This window comes from Lontra canadensis, unplaced genomic scaffold (genome assembly GCF_010015895.1).
Source record: "Lontra canadensis isolate GAN:19392208 unplaced genomic scaffold, GSC_riverotter_1.0 scaffold12, whole genome shotgun sequence".
Taxonomy (NCBI): domain Eukaryota; kingdom Metazoa; phylum Chordata; class Mammalia; order Carnivora; family Mustelidae; genus Lontra; species Lontra canadensis.
The window spans coordinates 24,637,215-24,658,966 of record NW_022631006.1 but is presented as its reverse complement, the minus strand read 5'-3'; the positions used below and the strand labels follow the sequence as shown (position 1 = coordinate 24,658,966).

At 34.2% G+C, this 21,752-nt stretch overlaps 1 protein-coding gene across 1 annotated transcript in view; it reads right to left on the bottom strand.

Annotated features, from left to right (window-relative positions):
* DPH6 (diphthamine biosynthesis 6) overlaps window positions 1-21,752 on the bottom strand; it is a 180,625-nt gene that overhangs the window by 48,886 nt on the left and 109,987 nt on the right. The window contains exons 4-5 of the mRNA XM_032856899.1: window positions 20,630-20,703; window positions 16,102-16,220 (exon numbers count right to left, since the gene is read on the bottom strand). Coding sequence (XP_032712790.1) covers window positions 16,102-16,220; window positions 20,630-20,703 — 193 coding nt within the window. The remainder of the gene's footprint in view (window positions 1-16,101; window positions 16,221-20,629; window positions 20,704-21,752) is intronic.

Here is a 21,752-nt window from a genome sequence, read left to right as displayed (position 1 = left end):
GAGAAAGTGATAGAGTCTAATTAAGAATAGCTTCCTTCAACATCAGGATAAGGTTAACCTGCTAAGGTCAAATCACCCACTGAGTCTATAAAGAGAACACTGTTTTTCTCCATCCTATTAAACTTATCTGGAAATGTCAATAAAATACTAGATAGAAGTAAACCAGTAAATGTAATTTATTTGGGAATTACATGAAGCTTTTAACAAGGTCACATAAGACTACTGGGGAAAATAAATAAGCACAGTATTTGGGAGGAGAGGCCACAAGAGAAACTTCTGTCATTAATTGTAAACTTGCTAAGTATCGAAAACAAAGTTTCAGGGACAATTTCTCTTTTCTTCCCTAACACTAAGTTACCTCTTCCAAAAGGACAGATCACCTTCAAACAAACAAACAAACAAATAAGCAAACAAAAGAATTTCACTATAGACAAGATGCAGAGTAACAGAGCAGGGAAGAAAGTTATGCTCTGAAATCAAGAAGAAAACAAGAGACCCAAAGACAATGGCAAGATAAGCATGTAACAAAATTTTTACCTATCCACTGGAATATGAATACCATAACTGGGCTTAAGTTTCTCATCACTCTGTAAGCATCAGAGTTTAATAAAAACGAACACGTAGTAAAGTAACGAGATGGACTTTTCCATATTCAAATGAGGGCTGTCACTCTCAAAGTGGTGGTCTTCACACACTATATACTTATTCCAATAGTACTATATATTTGTCATTAAATCATTTCTAAAATTTCCTGTACAGAACTGCCTTCAGAGGCAGTGGCATATCCCAATGGGGACAGAGCTTCAACCTTCAGCTGTGAAGCCAGAAGCCATTAGGTAAGGATTGCCTTTTCCCCAAAAAGCAACCTTTGTTAGTCCAATTCTACAGCCTCTGATTAACATCTCTGTTACACAGAGCACAGGGGAGCCGTATTATATGGGAAAAGGCAAGGGCCATGCAGTAGAGGCTTGAAGAAATCACATAATGGCCTGGAGAAACCTCCTATGCCATTATTTGAGAGCTCTCCAAATGCCAGAAAGTTCTCATACCAAACCAAGACATGTTTCACCATATGACTTCCACTTACTCTTAGAATTTTCCTCTGAAGCCATGAAAAGTACCAGCAGCCTTTTAAATATTGTGGGTTGCTACAAATCCTCATTCTCCTTGGCCCAATAACCTGCTATACCTTCACTTCGGGCTAAATATATAGTTCCTTTAAATAGTCCTCCAATGGCCCCATTGCTTGTCCTTTCATTGTTCTGGTCACTTCCCATTCACTGAACTATAGCTGCCTCTGTGTCCTATTTTAATGCAATCTTTCCCTCTGTTTAAAAAAGCAATTTCTGTTCATTTTAGGAAATATAAAAAGCATTAGCAAAAAATTTAAAATTTTCACATTAACATTATCTGGTGACATCTTCTGCTAATCCACTGTCATTTTTATTTTCAGTGTTCTTTTTTAATAAATACCTTTTGCATAGATCTGAGATCCAATTATTTATCCTGCCTTTTTCTGAAATTGCTATAGTTGTAAACTTCTTAAAGGAAGGTGTTATAATGAGACACAATATTCCACATTAACTCTGTTAATGCCACCCCTCAGAGCTCTTTAGCTGCTTTGGCAGCCATGATGTACCAATGACACATATGTGACGTCACACAACCTCAAAGGTTTTTCTCTCAAGTGTTCATGTTAAGTGATAACTCACCCATCCTGTATCGTGGAGTTGGTTTTAGGGAATAACATTCAGAACTCTTTATATTTACACTTATTAAACTTTATCTGGTCAGAGTTAGTCCCAACTCCCAGCCAATGATCTGAATGCATCATTCAAAGTATTAGTGATTCCAAGAATCTCTGTGTCATCTACATATTTTATGAGTATGCCGCTCAACTGCTCATTCAAATAATTGTTTAAAGAAGAAACGTGTAGGATAAAGAAAGAGTGATACAGCCCTTCCTACATGTGATACTGACTTATTATCAACTTCATGTTAGTTTTATTTAACTAAGTATGAATTAACTATTACATCTTTGTTTTTATCTTACATTACTTACATACATGCATTCTACATATAAAATCTGGTATTTTTGAAAAACTAAGTGAATTAAATCAAATTCTAAATATCAACAGAATTCAATATTGAAAGGATCTGTGTAACGAAAAAAATCTATCCCAAATATGAGTAAAACTTTGCTAATGCTGTTTAATTTTAACTGTATATTGGTGGTGTGGTGTTTATGAGTTAGGAGTGGTAAAAATCAAAACAGGGACTGAAGAGGAACTAGATCCTCGGAGATCATGGACATAAGAGCTAAAACTAGTCTGTGGGGGGAGAAGTGGGATAGGGAGATTAATTTGCTAATGTGGATCTGTACTTTGAAACAAGGCTAAATTTGTTAGTATGTAAAGACTGAATTAAAAAAGAAATAATCAAAATATGATATCGATCTGTTCAAATATATGTTAAGTGAACCTTGAACTTTTCCAGGGAAAGTACACAGAAAAAGGGGAAAAAGATGAAAGCAATCTGAAGTCATGCTAATGCTAATTAAATAGGGACACAGATATAATAATTGCATACGATCAGCTGCATTCACTTCTGACTGGAGTCTATTATTTGGTAATGCATTCATTACTGCTTGGTTTATAAAGTACTACAGTTATTTACCTAAAAGATAAATAGATAACCTGTACTTTAACTTTTTTGCTACTTGATATGTTAAACAACCTTCATACTTAAAAAAAAAAAATGCAATTATCAAAGCACAGCTGAATGGCCCCAGAGCACACAGGCTCCATTAAATTTGCTTACATCTAATTACTCCTGCCTGAGGCAGGTGAGAAATTTACTCTTATAAGATCTTTCTTTATCTGGTAGCCAAAAAATAAAATGAAATAAAAATCAGTGATTTTCAATCTAATTACTATCTAAAACTATTTGTAGCACTTGCTCTTTCAGACCCTATAAGCTGGGCTTTGTGCAATAACCATTATAATTATGTTTTTAACTGCTTAATACAAACATTTCCTCTTAGAAAATTAGTGTAGATCATCATCAATGTCAACTATGAATTCATTTCCTGTATCTTTCAAATTAAACATTTTAGGGTCATTTAAAAACACTGTTATTTAGAAACTGTGGTACTGTTCCAGTTTTCCAAAATGTATAAATTTATCTGATCTTAAATATCTTTTAAAAATCAAATAAAAATGTGAGATTAACAAGTACAACATAAGAAGCCAAAAAACTCCAAGATTCAATCAACCATAATTCAGACACTGACTTTTCTGGACCTATTAAAAACAGAAAAATGTATCTCCTAGCTCCATTTCCATTGAAGAACCACAGGCTTTAATTGTCTGTATTCCATCTCTTGCATGGGAAACTTCTGGTGGTTTTTTTATAGGTGAAGATAGAAAGAGAGGTGTATTGAATTTATGTTGCAGTACACTTATACAGCAACCACGTTTCTTTTTTGCCTAACAGGAAAGTGAAACAGCAAATGAAATGTATGAGAAAGCTCACCCACTAAGTATATTTATTCACATATGTCACTGCATATCAAAAGTCACTCACTATTACCCCTGGACCTACTTGGCAGTTAATAATCATGGGTGTAACACGTTAAGCTGTTCAAAAAACTTTCAAAGATAAAGTCTCATTTTAGTAATAACTGTTTAGTAGGACAGATGCTAAAACATTTGTTTTATTGATAAGAAAATGGGAGCTGTGAAAATGGAGGTCCTGGGTCTAAGTGGATTCTCTAGGACTGCAAAACTAAGACATGATAAAATCAGGCACTGAAATGACATATTTTGATTCTGAGTCCAGTACTCTTTCTTAAAGATCAAGTTAAACTATAATAAAATAAAAAAGGTGCCCCTTAAATTATAGTGCATAGACAGCAATGCACCACAGTCTGTAACAGTTCATACTAACATGGCATACCTTCTTAGAACAATTTTGTTATAAGAATTAGAGAAATAAATACCCCAAACAATGGAATATAATGAGGGTGACCATTCTGATATTAGGCATACACTGAAAAGTTTAAGAGGTAGCACAACAGATTATTATAATAGGCAGAGAGTAGTCCTCAATCTTGGCTGCCCCTTAGAACCAACTGCTCGGCAAACTTTTAACAAATATCAATACCTGCGCCTTGCCCCCAAATCACCAAATTTGACTATCTGGGTGTGGGGCCTACACATAAGTATTTTTTCAAAGTCTCCCCAGAGGATTCTAATGTGCAGCCATGGTTAAGAATGACTGATATAATATTACAGGTGGATGAACAAAATATGGACAAGGCTCTTCCAGTTAAATACAAGGGAAAGAAGTACATGAAAGAATAGAAGAAAAAGCCCCTACATGTTTGAAATGAGGAAGAATGGGAAATATATTACAGAAGAATAGATTGCTGATTTATACTCCTGAAAGAGATATAATCTTCTAGATACAGTGTTTGCTGCAGTTGAGTTTCTTACCATTATTCACTATCCTCTTGGGTGGTTTTCCAGACTCATATATACAACAAGAGCTCTCAGACTATGCAAAGTCCTACCAGAAATTAGCCCAAAGAGTACAATTAGGAAGAGAGAAAAGGTGCCTGACCATAGGGAAGGAAGTGAGAGGAGTTGCTTAATCAAATTGAAAGCATTTCCTGCATCCCAGGGGGAGGAAATAGGAACACCAATAAAAAGTACAGAATTACTGCCAAAGCAATCTCGAGTAAGAACAAAGCTGGAGGTATCACAATCTCAGATTTCAAGATATACTACAAAGTTGTAGTAAACAAAACAGTATGTTATACTGGCACAAAAATAGACACATAAATCAATGGAATAGAATACAGAGCCTAGAAGTAAACTCACACTTTTACAGTAAATTAATCTATGACAAAGGAGGCAAGAATATACAATGAGGAAAAGACAATCTCTTCAACAAATGGTGTTAGGAAAACTGGACGATGACATGTAAAAGAATGAAACCAGACCACTTTCTTACAACATATACAAAAATAAAGTTGAAATGGATTAAAAGATCTAAATGTGAGACCTGAAATCATAAAACTTCTAGAAGTCAACATAGGCAGTAATTTCTCTGACATGAGCTGTAGAAACATCTTTCTAGCTTTGTCTCCTCTGGTAAGGTAAACAAAAGCAAAATTAAACTACACCAAAATAAAAAGCTTTTGCACAGTGAAGGAAACCATCAACAAAACTAAAAAAGAACCTACTGAATGGGAGAAGATACTTGCAAATGATACATCCAACAAGGGGTTAATATCCAAAATACATAAAAAACTTATACAACTCAACACTCAAAAAAACCCCAAACGACTTGATTAAAAAATGGGCAGAGGACCTGAACAGACATACAGATGGCCAACAGACACATGAAAAGATGCTCAACATCACTCATCATCAGGCGAGTGCAAATCAAAACCACAGTATCACCTCATACCTGTCAGAAAGGCTCAAATCAAAAACACAGGAAACAACAGGCGTTGGTGAGGATGTGGAGAAAAAAAACAACACCCTTGTGTACTATTGGTGGGAATGTAAATTAGTGCAGCTACTGTGGAAAACAGTATAGAGGTTTCTAAAAAATTAAAAATGGAACTACCATATGATCCAATAATTCCACTTCTGGGTGTTTATCCAAAAAAATGAAAACACTAATTCAAAAAGATATATGCACCCCTATGTCTGCTGCGTCATTATTCTTATAGCCAAGATATGGAAGCAACCTAAATGTCCACTGATAGATGAATGCATAAAAAAGATGGGGGGTATCTGTGTGTATTTATAGATACATAGATAGATATAGATACAGACACAATGGAAGATTACTCAGCCATAAAAAAGAAGAATTAAATCTTGCCATTTGCAACAACATGGATGGACCTTGACGGTATAATGCTAAGCGAAATAAGTCAGTCAGAGAAAGACATATGATTTCACTCATATGTGGAATTAAAGAAATAAAACAAACAAAGAAAAAGACAAGAAAACAAATTTTTTTTTTTTTAAGAAAACAGACTCTTAAGTATAGAAAACAAACTAGAAATTGCAGAGGGGAGGTGAATGAGGAGATGGGTGAAAATAAAACAAAACGAAAGTGTTGAATTATTATAAAAAATATACACATAAACAAACAGGTTAAAAAGTAGAACGTAGAAAACTCAAGTTATACATTAAGATGTATAAGCTTTCATATGTTAAGGCAAAAGAAATATAATCTGGGCTCAAGAAAAAAATTGTTTTTGAGATACAATTCCTGAAACAGGTATCAAAGACATACTCCACTTGAATGAATTAAGGAAAAAAATGAAGAGATCACAAATAGGGAAGTTGTAACATAAAATAATTAGTGGTCAGCACCAAAACCTGGTCAGATATATAATTGTGTTAAAGAAGTTTTACAAATCGACTGTTAAATGTAAATGTCAAATTCATTTTTGAAAAAGAAGCAATATATGTAACTGAAAATAATTAGTAAAAATAACAGCAACAATATGGGCTCAAACTTCAGGGTCTAGAAAATGGTGGGGGGAATGTATTGGAAAAAGCAAAGGATGACCGAAAACTAGATATACACCAAAAGGTACAAGCAAAGGATCCAAATTCCTTTAAATCAGAAGAAATAAGAAATGTATGAAGATAGCTTTTTAATGCAGAAAATCAGTGGCATTCTCCCAGGCAGAAAGGCAAGATTCAAAGTTAAAAACCCTCAAAGATACCCAGCTCACAATGAAAATGCCAGACTAGAGTGAAATTCCGTTAGGTCTCACTGGACTTGAGTTTGGAAAATCTTCCTATACAAAGTTAAACAGTAAATGCTTTGGGTTTTGTGAGCTATGAGTTCTCTTTTGCAAATACTTAGCTCTTCCACTGTACCAACACAGCAGACATAAATAAAAAATGAATATGAATAAATGAACATGAGCATGTTCTAATAAAACTTTATTTATATATTCAGGTGGTGGACCAGATTTAGCCTGCAAGTAATAGTCTGATGATCTCTGCAGTAGACCAGTAGTTCTTTAACTTCATATTGCAATTACCTGAGGAGCTCTAAAAATACACACGTGCCTCGGTTCCATCCCCAGATATCCTAATTTAATTGGTCTGGGTTACATCTTGGGCACAGGATTTCTAAAAGGTCAACAGTTGACTCTAATGTGAAGCCAGAGTTAAAAATCATTGTTCTAGAAACTTGACCTATATATGCGTCTATGGAGTGGGGAAAAAAGGAGGTAGACTAGATGTCTTTATTTGGCTGTGACATTCCCAAATGTACAGCCTCAGGCTCTCCCATACAACATATAAATTAACTGCAAGAGTACCAGAGCATGTAGTCCTGAAAATATTTATATTCATCTCTATTACCAGCTTATAAACTAGTGCATATCAGATCCAAAACAACAAATACATTTCTGAAAAAATGCGGCAGGTCAGTTTGAATCAAAGGCCAATCCATTGTATCCCTAGGATCTAAGGATTCCTAATAGGACTGTTTCTGGTCTTTCTATGGGCCCAGCTCCTTAAATTTGTTATATTGACTAGGAAGGACTGAAAAGATATTATCATATTTTTTTATACTGATATTTAAAGAATAAGTTAAAGAATGCTTTTGAAAAAATTAAGCCAATCCCTCCCAGGAAACAAAAAGCATTAAAATATCCCATATTGAAAAAGTAGAAAATAAAAAAGCAGTAAGTCATGAAAAGCTGATGACAAAGTGGATAAAATTTTTAAAAATGAGAAATAACTTATTATATCATAAACTAGGTTATAAAACATCCCCTCAAAATGGCAAATAACTGAAATACTTCTGAGTCTATTATCTCAACAAAATGTGATTGAGCTAGAAATCAATTACATAAGAGACATACAAAACCCTCATATTTGGAAACTAAGTAATTTAAGAAATTAAGCAATGCATTTCTAAATAATGTATGGGTTAGAGAATAAATTTCAATACAAAGCAGAAAATAACTTGAACTAACTGGTAATGGAAATACAACTACAAGCTGCAATTAAAGGAAAAATTAGAGCTTAAACATACCTACTAAAAAACAAGAGTGAAATTTAGTATATATGTATACATTAAGTAATTAGAAAGCATTTCATAACATATACAAATATTGAATCATTATGTTGTACACCTGAAACGAGTATAATGTTGTTGATGACAATTATAACTCAATTAACAAAAAGATGTTAGAAATGAGGAACAGCAAATTAAATCCAAAAAGAGTACAAGGGAAGGAATAATAAAGATAGCAGAAATTAATAAAATAGAAAACCAGTATGTCATATAGAAAACTACCAAAATCAAAGGACTGATAAAATTGATAAGCTCCTATAAAACCGATATAGGCAAGGAAAAGAACAAATTACCAACTGGAATGAAAAAGATGACATCACTTCTGCTCGTGCAGATGATAGCACAATGAGAAGACTATACCTACTATTTTCACAACTTAGAACAAATGGAAAAATTCTGGGAAAAACAAATTTATCAAACTGAAATAAGAAATGGAAAATCTAAATAGTCAATCTAACAAAGAAACTGGATTTCTAATTGAAAACTTCCCTAAAAGATAGCTCCATGTCCAGATGGCTTAAGCAATACGTACTTCAAAACACTGAAGAAAGCATTAATAACCAGTCTTACAGAAAAACTTTCAGATAATAAAAAAGAAGAAACAACTACAAAGCTTTATGAAACCAATGCACCCTTATTATCCACATCCATCATTACTAGGAAAAAAATTCTAGGTCAATCCCTCTTAGGAACATATATGCAAAATTCCTTAACAGAGTAATAGCAAATTGAATACAGCAATACGTATAAAAGACAATTCATCACAAAATATTACATGGCAATAAAAACAAATCAAATACTGATTCATGATGTAATATAGATGAATCTTGAAAACATTATTCCAAGTGAAAGAATCCAGTCACAAAAGACCACATATTATAGGATTCCATTCACATGAAATAGGCAAACGCAAATGTATGAAGATACAAAACACGCAAATCTATAAAGAGATACAAAGGGAAGGTTGGGGAAAAATGGGAAATGATTGCTAAGTGCATACAAGTTTCTTTTTGTTGATTATGGTGATAACGGCATAATCATGAGAATATACTAGAAAACACTGAATTGTATACTTTAAATATGTGGATTATATATGTTAATTATAGCTCCAAAAACTGTTAAAAAATAGTGTACAGTATATAATAGATTTATGCTCAGGCCAAATAGATTTAGAACTCAAAATGGTAGGGGAAATTCAGAAAAAAAAATGTAAAAAGTTCTTTTTAGCTATTTTCAACAATCATATTGGTGGTAGTAATAGCAGCACTGTTACTCTGAGATTGTTTCATATATTGCTAAATTTTTAATATCAATATTTATTAATATCCTGAATGCTAACATGAGTTTCCTGGAGCAGAACAGATTATTATTACTACCTACATATAGTAAGTAGATAATACCATTCTGGCTCATCTCTGCCCCAGCTCTTATCTCAGGAGCAAGGTGATGAGAATGAGATGTAATCTTTCAAGAAATGCTCTACAGAAGGTAAGGAATCCCCCAAAAATAAATTTGCATGTTTACTTAGGAAAAAGGAAACAATTGTTTCTCCTCCCCTTCTGAGTTTCCTTAAATATGTAAAGGAAAAGACTTGTGTCTTCATACTTTAGAATATAAAAAAAAACCCAAAACCAAAACCAAAAAAACAAAACAAAACAAAACCCTCTGGGGGGAATAAACTATGTCTTCAGTTTTATAACCTTGATGTCTCCAAGATCCTGGCCTCATTCTGGCATCCTTGAAATGCAAACATATACCTCCAGAGAAGTAAATACCTCTGGAGTTCTCACTCTTCAGTCATACATTACATTTCAATGCCTGTCTTTTAGCCTAGGTCCCAAGTTTCTGTTAAATTTGCTCAGAAAACCCTAACTGTGCAGACATATTTAAAGAACAGAAGTAATGAAAAAGCACAGCAAATCAGGGAGAGGTCCAGGACCACAAGAATAGCTTTCCAGGTCCTTCCCTGTTACAGTACTGTGGCCCAGATTAGCATGTGAGGTCAATTAGAATCATAGTAACATTCTCCATTTCTTGCCCAACAAAAACAACTCCTCTCATGCACATTCACATTCACAGTGACTGGGGTGGTGACCAAAGCATACCGTTCAATAAATTCTTGATTCCATCTGGTTTGAGAATATAACTATACCCCAAAAATCCCAGTACAGGCTTTAACAGTCATTGGATTCCAGATGTCATTATGCAAGATGCTCTCTTCAGGACAACACAGTGTCGTTCTGTTATCTGTCCAATCCCAACCAATGTACCATGGGAAAGACAATCCCCTTTATATCTCTGGTACCCTAGGCCATTAGAAAACAAGCAGAAAGGCCACACTGTCTAGTAATGTTCCACCATAACCTAGACTAACCACAGTATTCCCACAGTTGGAATCCTTCGCTTGGCTTCTGATACTCCTGATCATTAATCTTTAAAAACATCAACTGCCATAATGATTAGAATATTAAATAGTCTTTCCTGGGCAAGGCCACAAGCCCTCTCCCTGCACTGCTGACTGACACGATGTTCCATTAAAGTAAAATACTCTATTAGTCCAGTCATTTAAAGCTTTGTTGTCCCTCCAGGGCCCGTTCTAGATGCAGCCAGTCTCCTGGAAGAGAGCTCCCTCTAGTGTCTCTACTTGGACTAGCAAGTCCTCTTCATCACAATGAACTTCAGGATGATTTTGGTCTAATGCAGTACCCCAAATCCCTACAGAACATGTGGCACAGAGGAGGGAAGAGCAATCAAGTTACAACATGGGTTATTACCATAGTATATTAGTAATAGCTCTGAATTTAGGAAAATGGTTTTCACACAAAAATAACCAATGAAGTTCAATGAGGTCATCAATTGGTATATTATACCAAATATAGCTAGCTCTATCTGGGTGTCATAGGTTTTCCATAAATGTATTTTATATAACTTCACAAAGGAGTTATCAGTAATATTGATTCACTGTATCTCCTCCAAATTTATCTCCTTCAAGGGTGGTGTTTCCTTAAATAAATTCTACTTTCACTGATGTATTTTGTATTCAAAGGACTAGACCAAGCTATGGCAGGCAGTAGAAATCTGTTTTCCATTAAACCTAGGTAGATGTCTTAGCAACATACTGTTTTGATTTATTCCCCCAAAAAGAGCAAAAGCTCCACTGTTCAGAATCTCCCACTATATAATTCATCAGTAATTATCAAGTCAGCAGAAACATGACCAGAATGGTAACTATTACCCTTAAACCAGTAACTGAGTGGTAACTGTAATAAACTACCCCTGCATTGAGTCATCAAGTGGCACTCTGTCATTTAGTTGCTTCAAATTATCCAGGTGGAATCTTTAGATAGAGCTTGTACATCGGCAACTTCCCTTCTCTGCAAAAATAGGTCCGAGTTTCTCTTGACATCAGTTAAATAGTCAGCATCAGATCTGAGAGGGATATCTAAAATTCTCTAGCTCAAAGGTCCTGGCAAAGAGGACACATGATTTCACCCCTCCATGGAATTGTAATTCACTTATAGGCACCTTTCTATTTCCTATGATTCCCTCCATTTCCATTTATTATCTGTTTGACCCATATCCTTTCCCCTGTAATTGGTCTTTCTGGTTCAGTAGATGCATTATAAATCCATAGGGCCAGTAAAAACAGCAGCCTTGTTAACATATCTCCTTGGACTCACTCCCAGGCTGACACTATAGAATTCAACAGATAATCACAGACCACATGCCCGTCCGTTTACAGACAGACCTAAATTTGTCTACATGGATGAAGCTATGACACAACCGTAAGAGTCTTTAAGAACATGCACTGTCAAACTTACGGTATTAATATTGTGTTTAGTGCACTGATACTACTTTCCTTTGGTACATAGTGCAGATCCGTGGGTGATGAATTCTCTCAACTTTTGTACATCTGAAAGTGTCTTCATCTGATCTTCATTTTTGAAATTTATTTTTACTGAGCATAAAATTCTTGGTAATTTTTATTGATTTTCCATCACTTAAAGATGTCTTCTCATCTTCCAGTTTGCATAGTTTCTGAAGCAAAGTCTGCTGACATTTTTATCTTTGCTTTCTGCATAAAATTAATCTTTTTTTTTTAAAGATTTTATTTATTTATTTGACAGAGATCACAAGCAGGCAGAGAGAAGCGGGGGGAGCAGGCTCCCTGCTGAGCAGAGAGCCCGATTCGGGGCTCGATCCCAGGACTCTGGGATCATGACCCGAGCCGAGGGCAGAGGCTTTAACCCACTGAGCCAACCAGGTGCCCCTAAAATTAATCTTCCACACTGGCTGCCTTAGGATTCTTTCTTTACCACTGGTTTTCAGCAATTCAATTATGATGTGCTTTGTGATTTTCTTCACGTTTCTTCTGTTTGGGGTTGACTGAAATTTTGGATCTGTAAATTTACAGTTTTCATCAAACTGGGAGAATCTTTTGGTCATTATTTCTTCAAATATTCTCCTCATTCCCTCTCCTGGGGCTCTACCACTTGTTAGGCTGCCTGATACAGTCTAATGTTGTCTTAATTATTTTTAGGCCCTTCTTTTTCCCTCTATGCTTCATTTTTGACAGTTTTATTTGTCTTCAGGTTTACTCATCTCTTCTGCAATGTCTAATTGCCATGCATTGTTCATTTCAGATAATGCATTTTTGAAGTTATATTTAGGTCTTTTATTATTTTGCATTTTCCTTGTCATAATCATAATTTGACTTTTTTTGAGCATACTAAGCATATATAAGAGATGTTTTAACTTTCTTGCAAGCTAATTCCAAATCTGGTCTATTCTGATTGTTTTTCTCAGTATCAACCAAATGTTTTTGCTTCTTTGCATGCCTGGCAATTTAAATGCAAGGCATTGGGAATTTTATATTCCTATGTATTAGATGTTATAGTATTCCTTTAAGTAGTTTAGGATTTTGTACAATTACCATATGATCCAGTAATTGCACTACTGGGTATTTACCCAAAGAATATGAAAACACTCATTCGAAAAGATATATGTACCCCTTGCTTATTGCAGCATTGTTTACAATAACGAAATCATGGAAGGAGACCTAGTGTCCATCTGTAGATGAAGTGTGTGTGTGTGTGTGTGTGTGTGTGTGTGTGTGTGTGTTATACACACAGTGGAATATTACTCAGCCAGAAGAAAGAAAGTTGCAACAACATGGATGGGCTTAGAGGGTATAATTGTAAGCAAAATACATCAGTCAGAGAAAGACAAGTACCTTATGATTTTTCACCCATATGTGGAATTTAAGAAACAAAACAAATGAACAAAGGAAAAAAAAAAAGACTCCTAACTATAGAGGACAAACTGATGGTTATCAGAGAGGAGATGGGTGGGGGTAGGGGATAGGACAAATATCCTATGAAGGGGATTAAAAGTCCACTCAATCATTGAACACAGCATCAAAAACTAATAATGTGCTATATGTACATATATGAACATAAAAAAAGTACGCTTATCTTGATGAGTACTAAGTATAGAATAGTTGACTGACTATATTGTACACCTGAAACTACCATTGTATGCTATCTATTCTGGAATTTAAAAAAAAAAAAACCAGAAAAAAATAGCTTAGGATTTTGAGTTATTTATTAGATCAGGTTCATAGCAGCCTTTGGACTAAGACTCAAGACTACCAAGGCACTAACTGTTTGAGGACTCAATTAAGGTAAATCTACATTTAATGACATGGACAAAAATCCCTAAGACATACTGTTGAGTAAAAAAGTCAAGCTGTCAACCAATACAGAGTATGATACCATTTATGTAATGTTTATAAAAAAAAATCCCATAAAACAATCATAGCATTTCTACTCATATACAATACATATAGAAAATAAAAATGCGATCTAGAAAGATGATCAGTTATTACTTCTGGTACATATCTCTGGGAAAGGGAGTAGCTGGAGAGAAAGGAGAGAACAGAAACACATGGAAACTTTATCTAGAAAATTTTAACATTATCTGGCAAGAATATTCATGTAGTTTTCATGTAATTACTCATATAATTTTCATGTAATATACAATTAAAAAAAAGTATTTCTAAAAGTCAGTATTGTTCTTAAATACAATGTATACAAGGTTCTTTAAATAATTCTAAAACCCAGAAACTTCTTAAAACACTAAGTTGTTAATGTGCAGATTTCATGAGTTCACTGATGGCTACAAGAGACCAAGGTTATGTCACACAATTATGAGAAATACATTTTTATTCAGCCATGTAGAACTGATGCTTTTCTAAGAACCACTCCTATAATCTAATGGGCCACAAAATTTTGCTGAATCCCTCTCCCTACAGAAAGGTCCTATTGTCCCACTTTTTGATTAAAATCCTTTCTGAAAATTTTAAATAGGCAGGGAAGAAAGCTTGGAAACCTATTTCACATCATTTATGTTTTTATATTCTTAGAAATAATGTCCCACTCAATAATAAACCATTCCTTAACAGTGTTCTCAAGAATAACTTACCATTTCACACCTTTAGGTAATCAATAGAAACTATGTACTATAAATGTTAAAATCAGATCTATACTTTTGTCATTCGAATGTTGAAGACAAATTAGCTCAGTTTTATACTTTATCTAAAAGTTTAGTACAGTTAAACACCATCTCTAACTCCTCCATAAAGACACACACACATGCATATAGACAAATGAAAAAAAAAACCACACAGTATCAGTTACCCTATAATAAAGGTGTCACAGAGGTTATATCATATGGCTCTTTCTTTCTAATGAGGTAGGTTCTCTGGGTTCTAATCCATTCCATTCTCCACTCCATTCTAGTAAAAGTGACAGAACGTGTACTGTCCAGTGAGGTGTCACATGAACTTTATTACAAAGTAGGCAGTGTTAGGCAATCCAAAAGAGAGAGCAACAGACAAAGAGAAAGCAAGAAAACATACTCTGTATAGATTTATACAGAAACTCAGAGGACAAATATATCTATAGTGAGAACTTCAATCATAGGGGTTGCTGAGCAACCTTTTCTCAAAAATGAGAATACCCCACCTCGATCTTTCTCTTGTTAACAGCTGAGGAGATTCACTTCAGGTTCTCTATATAACACTTTCCACTACAGACAACATTTCACCTTCAACAAGGACAGAGTAGCTTCATGTTCACCAAGGAGAAATATTATGGGATCTTTCTTTTAATGTTGTTTAAAATGTGAATTTGTCTTTAAAATCTTCCACAGCTTGAGACCTTGCTATTTCAGAGATCAGCAATGTAAACTTGCAAATGAGGTACATGATTTAGGCTTTGAGAAACCTGAGGCTCCAGGGCATTTACTGTAATAGGTTCGTGAAATAAATGTATTGAGCTCAAACCCTACGGTTTCTTGAAAGTGAACATAATTATAAAAATTCAAAACAACAAATTAAGTGTGTTCGTATATAATATCCATATTTGAATCACATTACCACCTGCCTGTTGTATCCATGCTAACTGATCAAATGACATTCTCGCAAATATAATTTTTTTACCATCCCCTACAAAAACCCACTACTCCGCTTATTTCTGACACCACAAAGCCAATCACTCTATTTTAGCATATTCAAAATGTTTAAGAAAATATGAAAAATATGATATGTTGTGCCAAATACAGATTTTAAAAAATTTCAAAAAAAAAGAAAAAAGAAAGAAACCAACCTTCTTATCCCATTTCCTATGAACCTGTGTTCTGAATCCTATAAAAAGAACTTTAATCGAAGGACCAAAATACAATAACAATTTTAGAGGCAGTTATACATTTAAAAAAGAAAATGATGAGGCTCACTTGTAATCACTTTGGTAAATGGTCAAAAGCCCATTTTAAACTTCCCCCTAGTCAATTTGTTCAGTTGTGACTCCACATTTTTACATTCTAAATTACTCTCCCTTTTCTGTTGTAACTGTTTATTAGTGAACACAGATTATCTGTGTGGTAACAGATAACTCCCTTTAAAGTCTGGCTACATACCCAAAGCTGCTACTTTAATGATGATTGCTTGAATATTAGACGATATCATCTCTCGGAGCAAATCTTCCTGGTTTCTCTGCCAAAGGTAAGCTAAAGGCTGGAGATTAAGCCTTTTACACCTATAAAATAAAAAGAAAAAAATCAGATGATATCTTGATGTTCTATACTTGGATCCAGAGCAATTACTTTGATTTTAAACATAATGCTTCTCTCAAGGATTTTAGCATTTTAAAATGCTTTAAAAAACATGTTTTGCATAATGAAGTTTATATATACAACATAAATATATTTAATTTCCATAGGCTATGCATAAACAGATAAAATGAAATCTCCAGGCAGATTAGAAATATTAATTTTAGTAAGACTCTAAGTTTAGAAATCTATGCTAAAAAGCTTCCAAATGCCGATGGATGATTATTCTTGTTCTTAGAACTTCCTTAGGTATCAAAATTGTGAAGCATATGTAAAACAGGCAAATCAACTTAACCTAATAAAACAATCATATGTTGATTAAATTTACAATACCTATGGTTACATGAACTATTCTTCTCCACTTTTTTTTTTTTTAAGATTGTATTTATTTATTTGACAGACAGAGATCACAAATGGCAGAGGCAGGCAGAGAGAGAGGAAGGGAAGCTGGCTCCCTGCTGAGCAGAGAGCCCTATGCGGGGCTTGATCCCAGGACTCCGGGATCATGACCTCAGCCGAAGGCAGAGGCTTTAACCCACTGAGCCACCCAGGCACCCCTTCTCTACTAACTTTGACATTTTTTAAAAAGAATTTGACTTTGAATGAAAAATAATAATAAGGACAAAAAGTACAATATATTGAGCATTGTATTACATATTTTACATTATGGTGCAATAGAATATATATGGTTTTGGAGTCAAGACAAATCTGCATTTGAAATCTCCTCTGGCACTCACTAGCTACATGACTTTGACAGGTTAACTAAACTCTATGTCTTTAGTTTCCTAGTTCATAAATAGGAACAAAAATATCTCCTTTCAAAGTTCTTGAGAAGATTAAGAAATTAGAAAGTGAAGCCATCCTTTACTTCTCTTTTTTTTTTTCTTTCACATTTCTCACCCAATCTACCATAACACACAACATGATCATTCCTCACCAATACCACTGCTAACACCCAGGTCTGAGCCACCATTATCTTTGATGTCAGTATCCCTCTAACTTCTTTCCCTGCTTCTATCTTTGCTTGTTCAAAATCAGTTTTCAATGGAGCAGCCAGTATAATCCTTTTAAGACATAAAATGAATCACGGGATTCCTCATCTCAAACCCTCCCCATCACTCCTTATAAAAGTCCTTGCAAGAGACCTACATGGATCTCACTCTGGTTAGCGCATAGCTCATCTCCTACTGCTTTCCCTTTACTCCAACCCACCACCACTGGCCTCCCTACTCTTGTCTAATATACTAGCCATGTTTCCTACCTTCTTCACTTGTTTTATGCCTTAGCTTAAACGTCACTTTCTCAAGGAGGACTATAACTGATTAAAAGAAGTAAAGATAAAGAAAACAGCACAATGCCTGGATAAAATAGATTTTCAATAAATGGCAGTTAAAGCCAAGTGACTTGCCCAGGTCAGAGTAAGTGGCTGAGATCAGATTTCAAATAAAAAACATAGCTCTAAAACTCAGCATCTATAAGTTTGCCCTGCTGACTATTCAAGCCCACAATAATCTTTCTCTCAGCAAACCCCAATACGTAATAAACACACCACATATTTGGTCATTTACTCATACCATGGCCTTAAAAATATTACTCCTCGGGGCACCTGGGTGGCTCAGTGGGTTAAAGCTTCTGCATTTGGCTCCGGTCAGGATCCTGGGATCCAGCCCTGCATCCGCATGGGCTCTCTGCTCAGCGGGGAGCCTGCTTCCCCCGCCCCCGCCCCTGCCTGCCTCCCTGCCTACTTGTGATCTCTGTCTGTCAAATAAATAAATAAAATCTTTAAAAAAAATATTACTTTTCTTTTTCCAGGTATATATACCCTGACTTTCAAAGACACCAAAACCTTCCTACTACAGACTGCTTTACATGCTTACCCTTTGTAAAATGTCCCAGAGTATCTAAATCAATGTTGAGGCAGTTAATAAATACAAAAATAATAAAACTGAAAGTCCCCATGTAACAAAGGCATTATAATTTTAGCTGTCCTCCCACCAGCACTTAACATCTACCAATCAAAACAATCTCTCTACCTCTTTTAGCTAAGATTTTTTAAACTGAAAAAACCTTATTCTCTTACTATCTTTATTGTAAAATTCTTGGTTTTTGCTTTGATAGCCATAATCTTTTGACTATTTCCAGACTTAAGTCAAGCTTTTTTGCTTATTTAAATTCTTTAACAGTTCAAAGTATCATGGCTCAAATACACTTCCTCTGTAAGTCACTATTGCATTTGAGCTTGTGATATTTATTAAATATTTTATATCTTGAAAATACACTGATGCAATACAAACTACAAACTGAAGACAGGCTAATTCAAAACTGAGACTATAAACCAAGGGACTCCCAGTAACAATTTTTTAAAAATTTCAAGGATAAAATTAGTGGAGATATGGTTTATTCTATAAAATCTGAGTACTTTAACCATGTGTTAAAGTGCACCTGAGACTGTCTTAAGAAAAATCCTGCCTCTGTCTATGGGTATGTTCTGGACCCTGCTCCCGTATAGATATAAGGCAGCTTCCTAATCAGGAGCACATTTTCATTTGGCTTTTAACTTCCATAAATAAATGTCAGCCCCATCTATAGTTTGGCTACCCATTAAACCATGTGGGCTTGAACTTATTAAAAAACACAGATTTGTAAACTAAATAATTCTCAGAGAATACGACCTAAAACTTGATGAAAATAGTATTTCTAACATATGGTTTAAGGGATATGCAATCCATCTCCATCTGTAGATCAGTCGTTCTCAAATGTAGGCGAGCAGAATGTAAGGAAATCTTTTTCAAACTACACATATGACCTCCCCCAACTTCCACCTCCACTTTCCCTTTTCCAGAGATACTGATACCCCCCAAATTTGAGAGCATCATATTCTTCTTCATTTAATTATACATTGTCCTATATTTCTTTCTTTTATTTTTTAAAAATTGGATTTTTAAAAAAGTTTTACTTTTATTTATTTATTTTTTAGTAATCTCTACACCCAACAAGTGTCACAAACTCATAACCCTGAGAGATCAAGAGAAATATGCTCCTCCGATTCAGACAGCCAGATGCCCCTAAAAATTCTGGATTTTTGACTGCCTTAAATTCACTGCAAAATTAAGAGATAAAATAAATGCAATTTAAAAAAAAGTTTTCAAGCCAATTAATATATATTTTTTTAATACATAAGTTTTTTATGTGATAGTCAATATGAATGTGTCTTTGTCAAGAATATAAAACTATTACACAAATACAAACTTTATCTGAATTCCATTTATCATTTTGAATGGCAAAATTACTTATTTCTAGGTCAAGCTGTACTGAAGATTAATACTGGAGTCCCTATTTTCCTTTTTGCTAATATAATCATATATACAGTTTCTATTCAGTATTTTATTTACCCAAATAAACTAAAAATGAAAAATAAATTCAGATGATGTTTTACAAGCCAACATTAAATAACCAATATTATCATTATACTTTATGGTTTTTGAATAGATGAGTAGAATTGATTATTTTGGTATCTGGAGATACAATGTTTTACCATTGCTACATCCTTTGAAGGGTGAGAAAGATGAAGAGAGCAATAATCTAAAAAGTCCTTGAAAGCTGAATGCTTTGTTATATAAGTATTTTAATCACATGAATATTTTTGGCCAAGAGTTGAATTCTAAAGACCAAAGAAGGAAAGATTCCTTAATAAGCTTTTTTAATTTTCCTCTTTAAAATACCACTGCATTCCTGGTGTGTCTGGATGATGTAATAGGTTAAGCACCTGACTCTTGGTTTCAGCTCAGGTCTGATCTCAGAGCCCTCAGATTGAGCCCTGCATCAGGCTCCATGCTCAGTGAGGAGCCCTCTTGGCTTTCTCTCTCCCTACCCCCTCCCCTTTTCTCTTTCTCTAAAATAAATAAATACATTTTTAAAAAAGGTATCACTGCATTCATTTTACTAGCTGATTTTTATTAACAATGATTGATGAGTTAAAAGGGATTAAAAAGGCATACTGATTCAAATAAGGAAACTGAAACAATACTTTTGACTTTAAAAAATCTTCGCCTTGATTTTTTATTATAAGTAATTTATTTTTCCTTATGGTGAGGAAGTTGGAGTTTTCTCCATGTGTGATATTAGGATAGAAAAAAAGTAAAAGTGCAACTTTTGTTATTTAGATAACATAGGTAGTTACTATGTCCATGAAGCATGTAGAATATACATTTTACTTATTATTTGGATACAATTATATTTTTAATTTATTCCCATTCTTAAAATACATGTAATTTTAAAATATAGGACAAGTTTTTAAAAATAAAATAAAATATAGAAAAAATAAATGTTCTCTTACACATTTTCTACTCGAACACGCTGATAGTCAGAAAGTATAGCACCTACTGATATCCCCTCTACTTCTTCTTTTTCCTGAAAATAAAAGAAAAAATATAGCTTTAAAAATAAATAAAGTGTGGCTATGCATCTTGCTCTGAAAATTATTAAAGAACTGTGTATCATCTAGAAAACCATCTTGAAGCAGAATAATTTATGAAAATGCAATCCACATTCAGAAAAACTACATACATAGATTTAAGTCATACTCTCAGCTGTGGGAAAAATAATCATTCTTTTTACTTAAAATCCAAATAACTAGAGACTACTTTCTGTAGACTGGGCAGACTTAGATGGTACTTTCAAATGTTTTCTCACTTAACATATTTTTAAAGATTCAATGATGTTCAGTTGAAATTTTTGAGAAATTTCTATTTAAGGACAATATTTTCTCAGACTGAGTAACTTTAAAAGAAAAATAAGCAGTGGGATAAGTACAAAAGGAGACACAATGATTTTTTATTTGTATCTCACAAAAGGTGATTAATAGGAGCATCCAGGAAGCAGAGATGGAAGAGGGATTACCTGAATAACAGTATAGGACAATGGATAAAAAAATTCCATGATGAGAAGGAAACAATGAATTATCATCAACAGAGTTACAACTGAGAACACCCAGCACTACATCCAGCAGAGTCTCATAGGAAAGAGAACTAGTCTACACAGCATGCTCATTAATGATGGAGATGTAAATTCAAATATGATCAAGTTTGCAATGATATAAAGCTAGGACAGTTAAAAAAATAAAGAAGAGATCAATCAAGTACATATATGGATACAGAGAACTTGGAGATTTAGATGGACAGGTCTAAGATGAGATTTAATGTAAGGAAGTATAAGATAGTATACTTAGGGAAGAATAATATACAATACAGGTATACACTAGGGAACTGTTATCTAGAAAACAGGAAGAAAGTGACTAGGGGGTAATTACTAATAACAAACTGAACAGAAATTCTCTGAATAGGCATAAAAGAAAATCTATCCCAGTATATACAGTATAGAAGAAACTACTTGAGAGAGATGACTTCATTATTAATACCCTTTCCATACTTGCAAATCTACAAAGAAAAGCAATAGTGTCT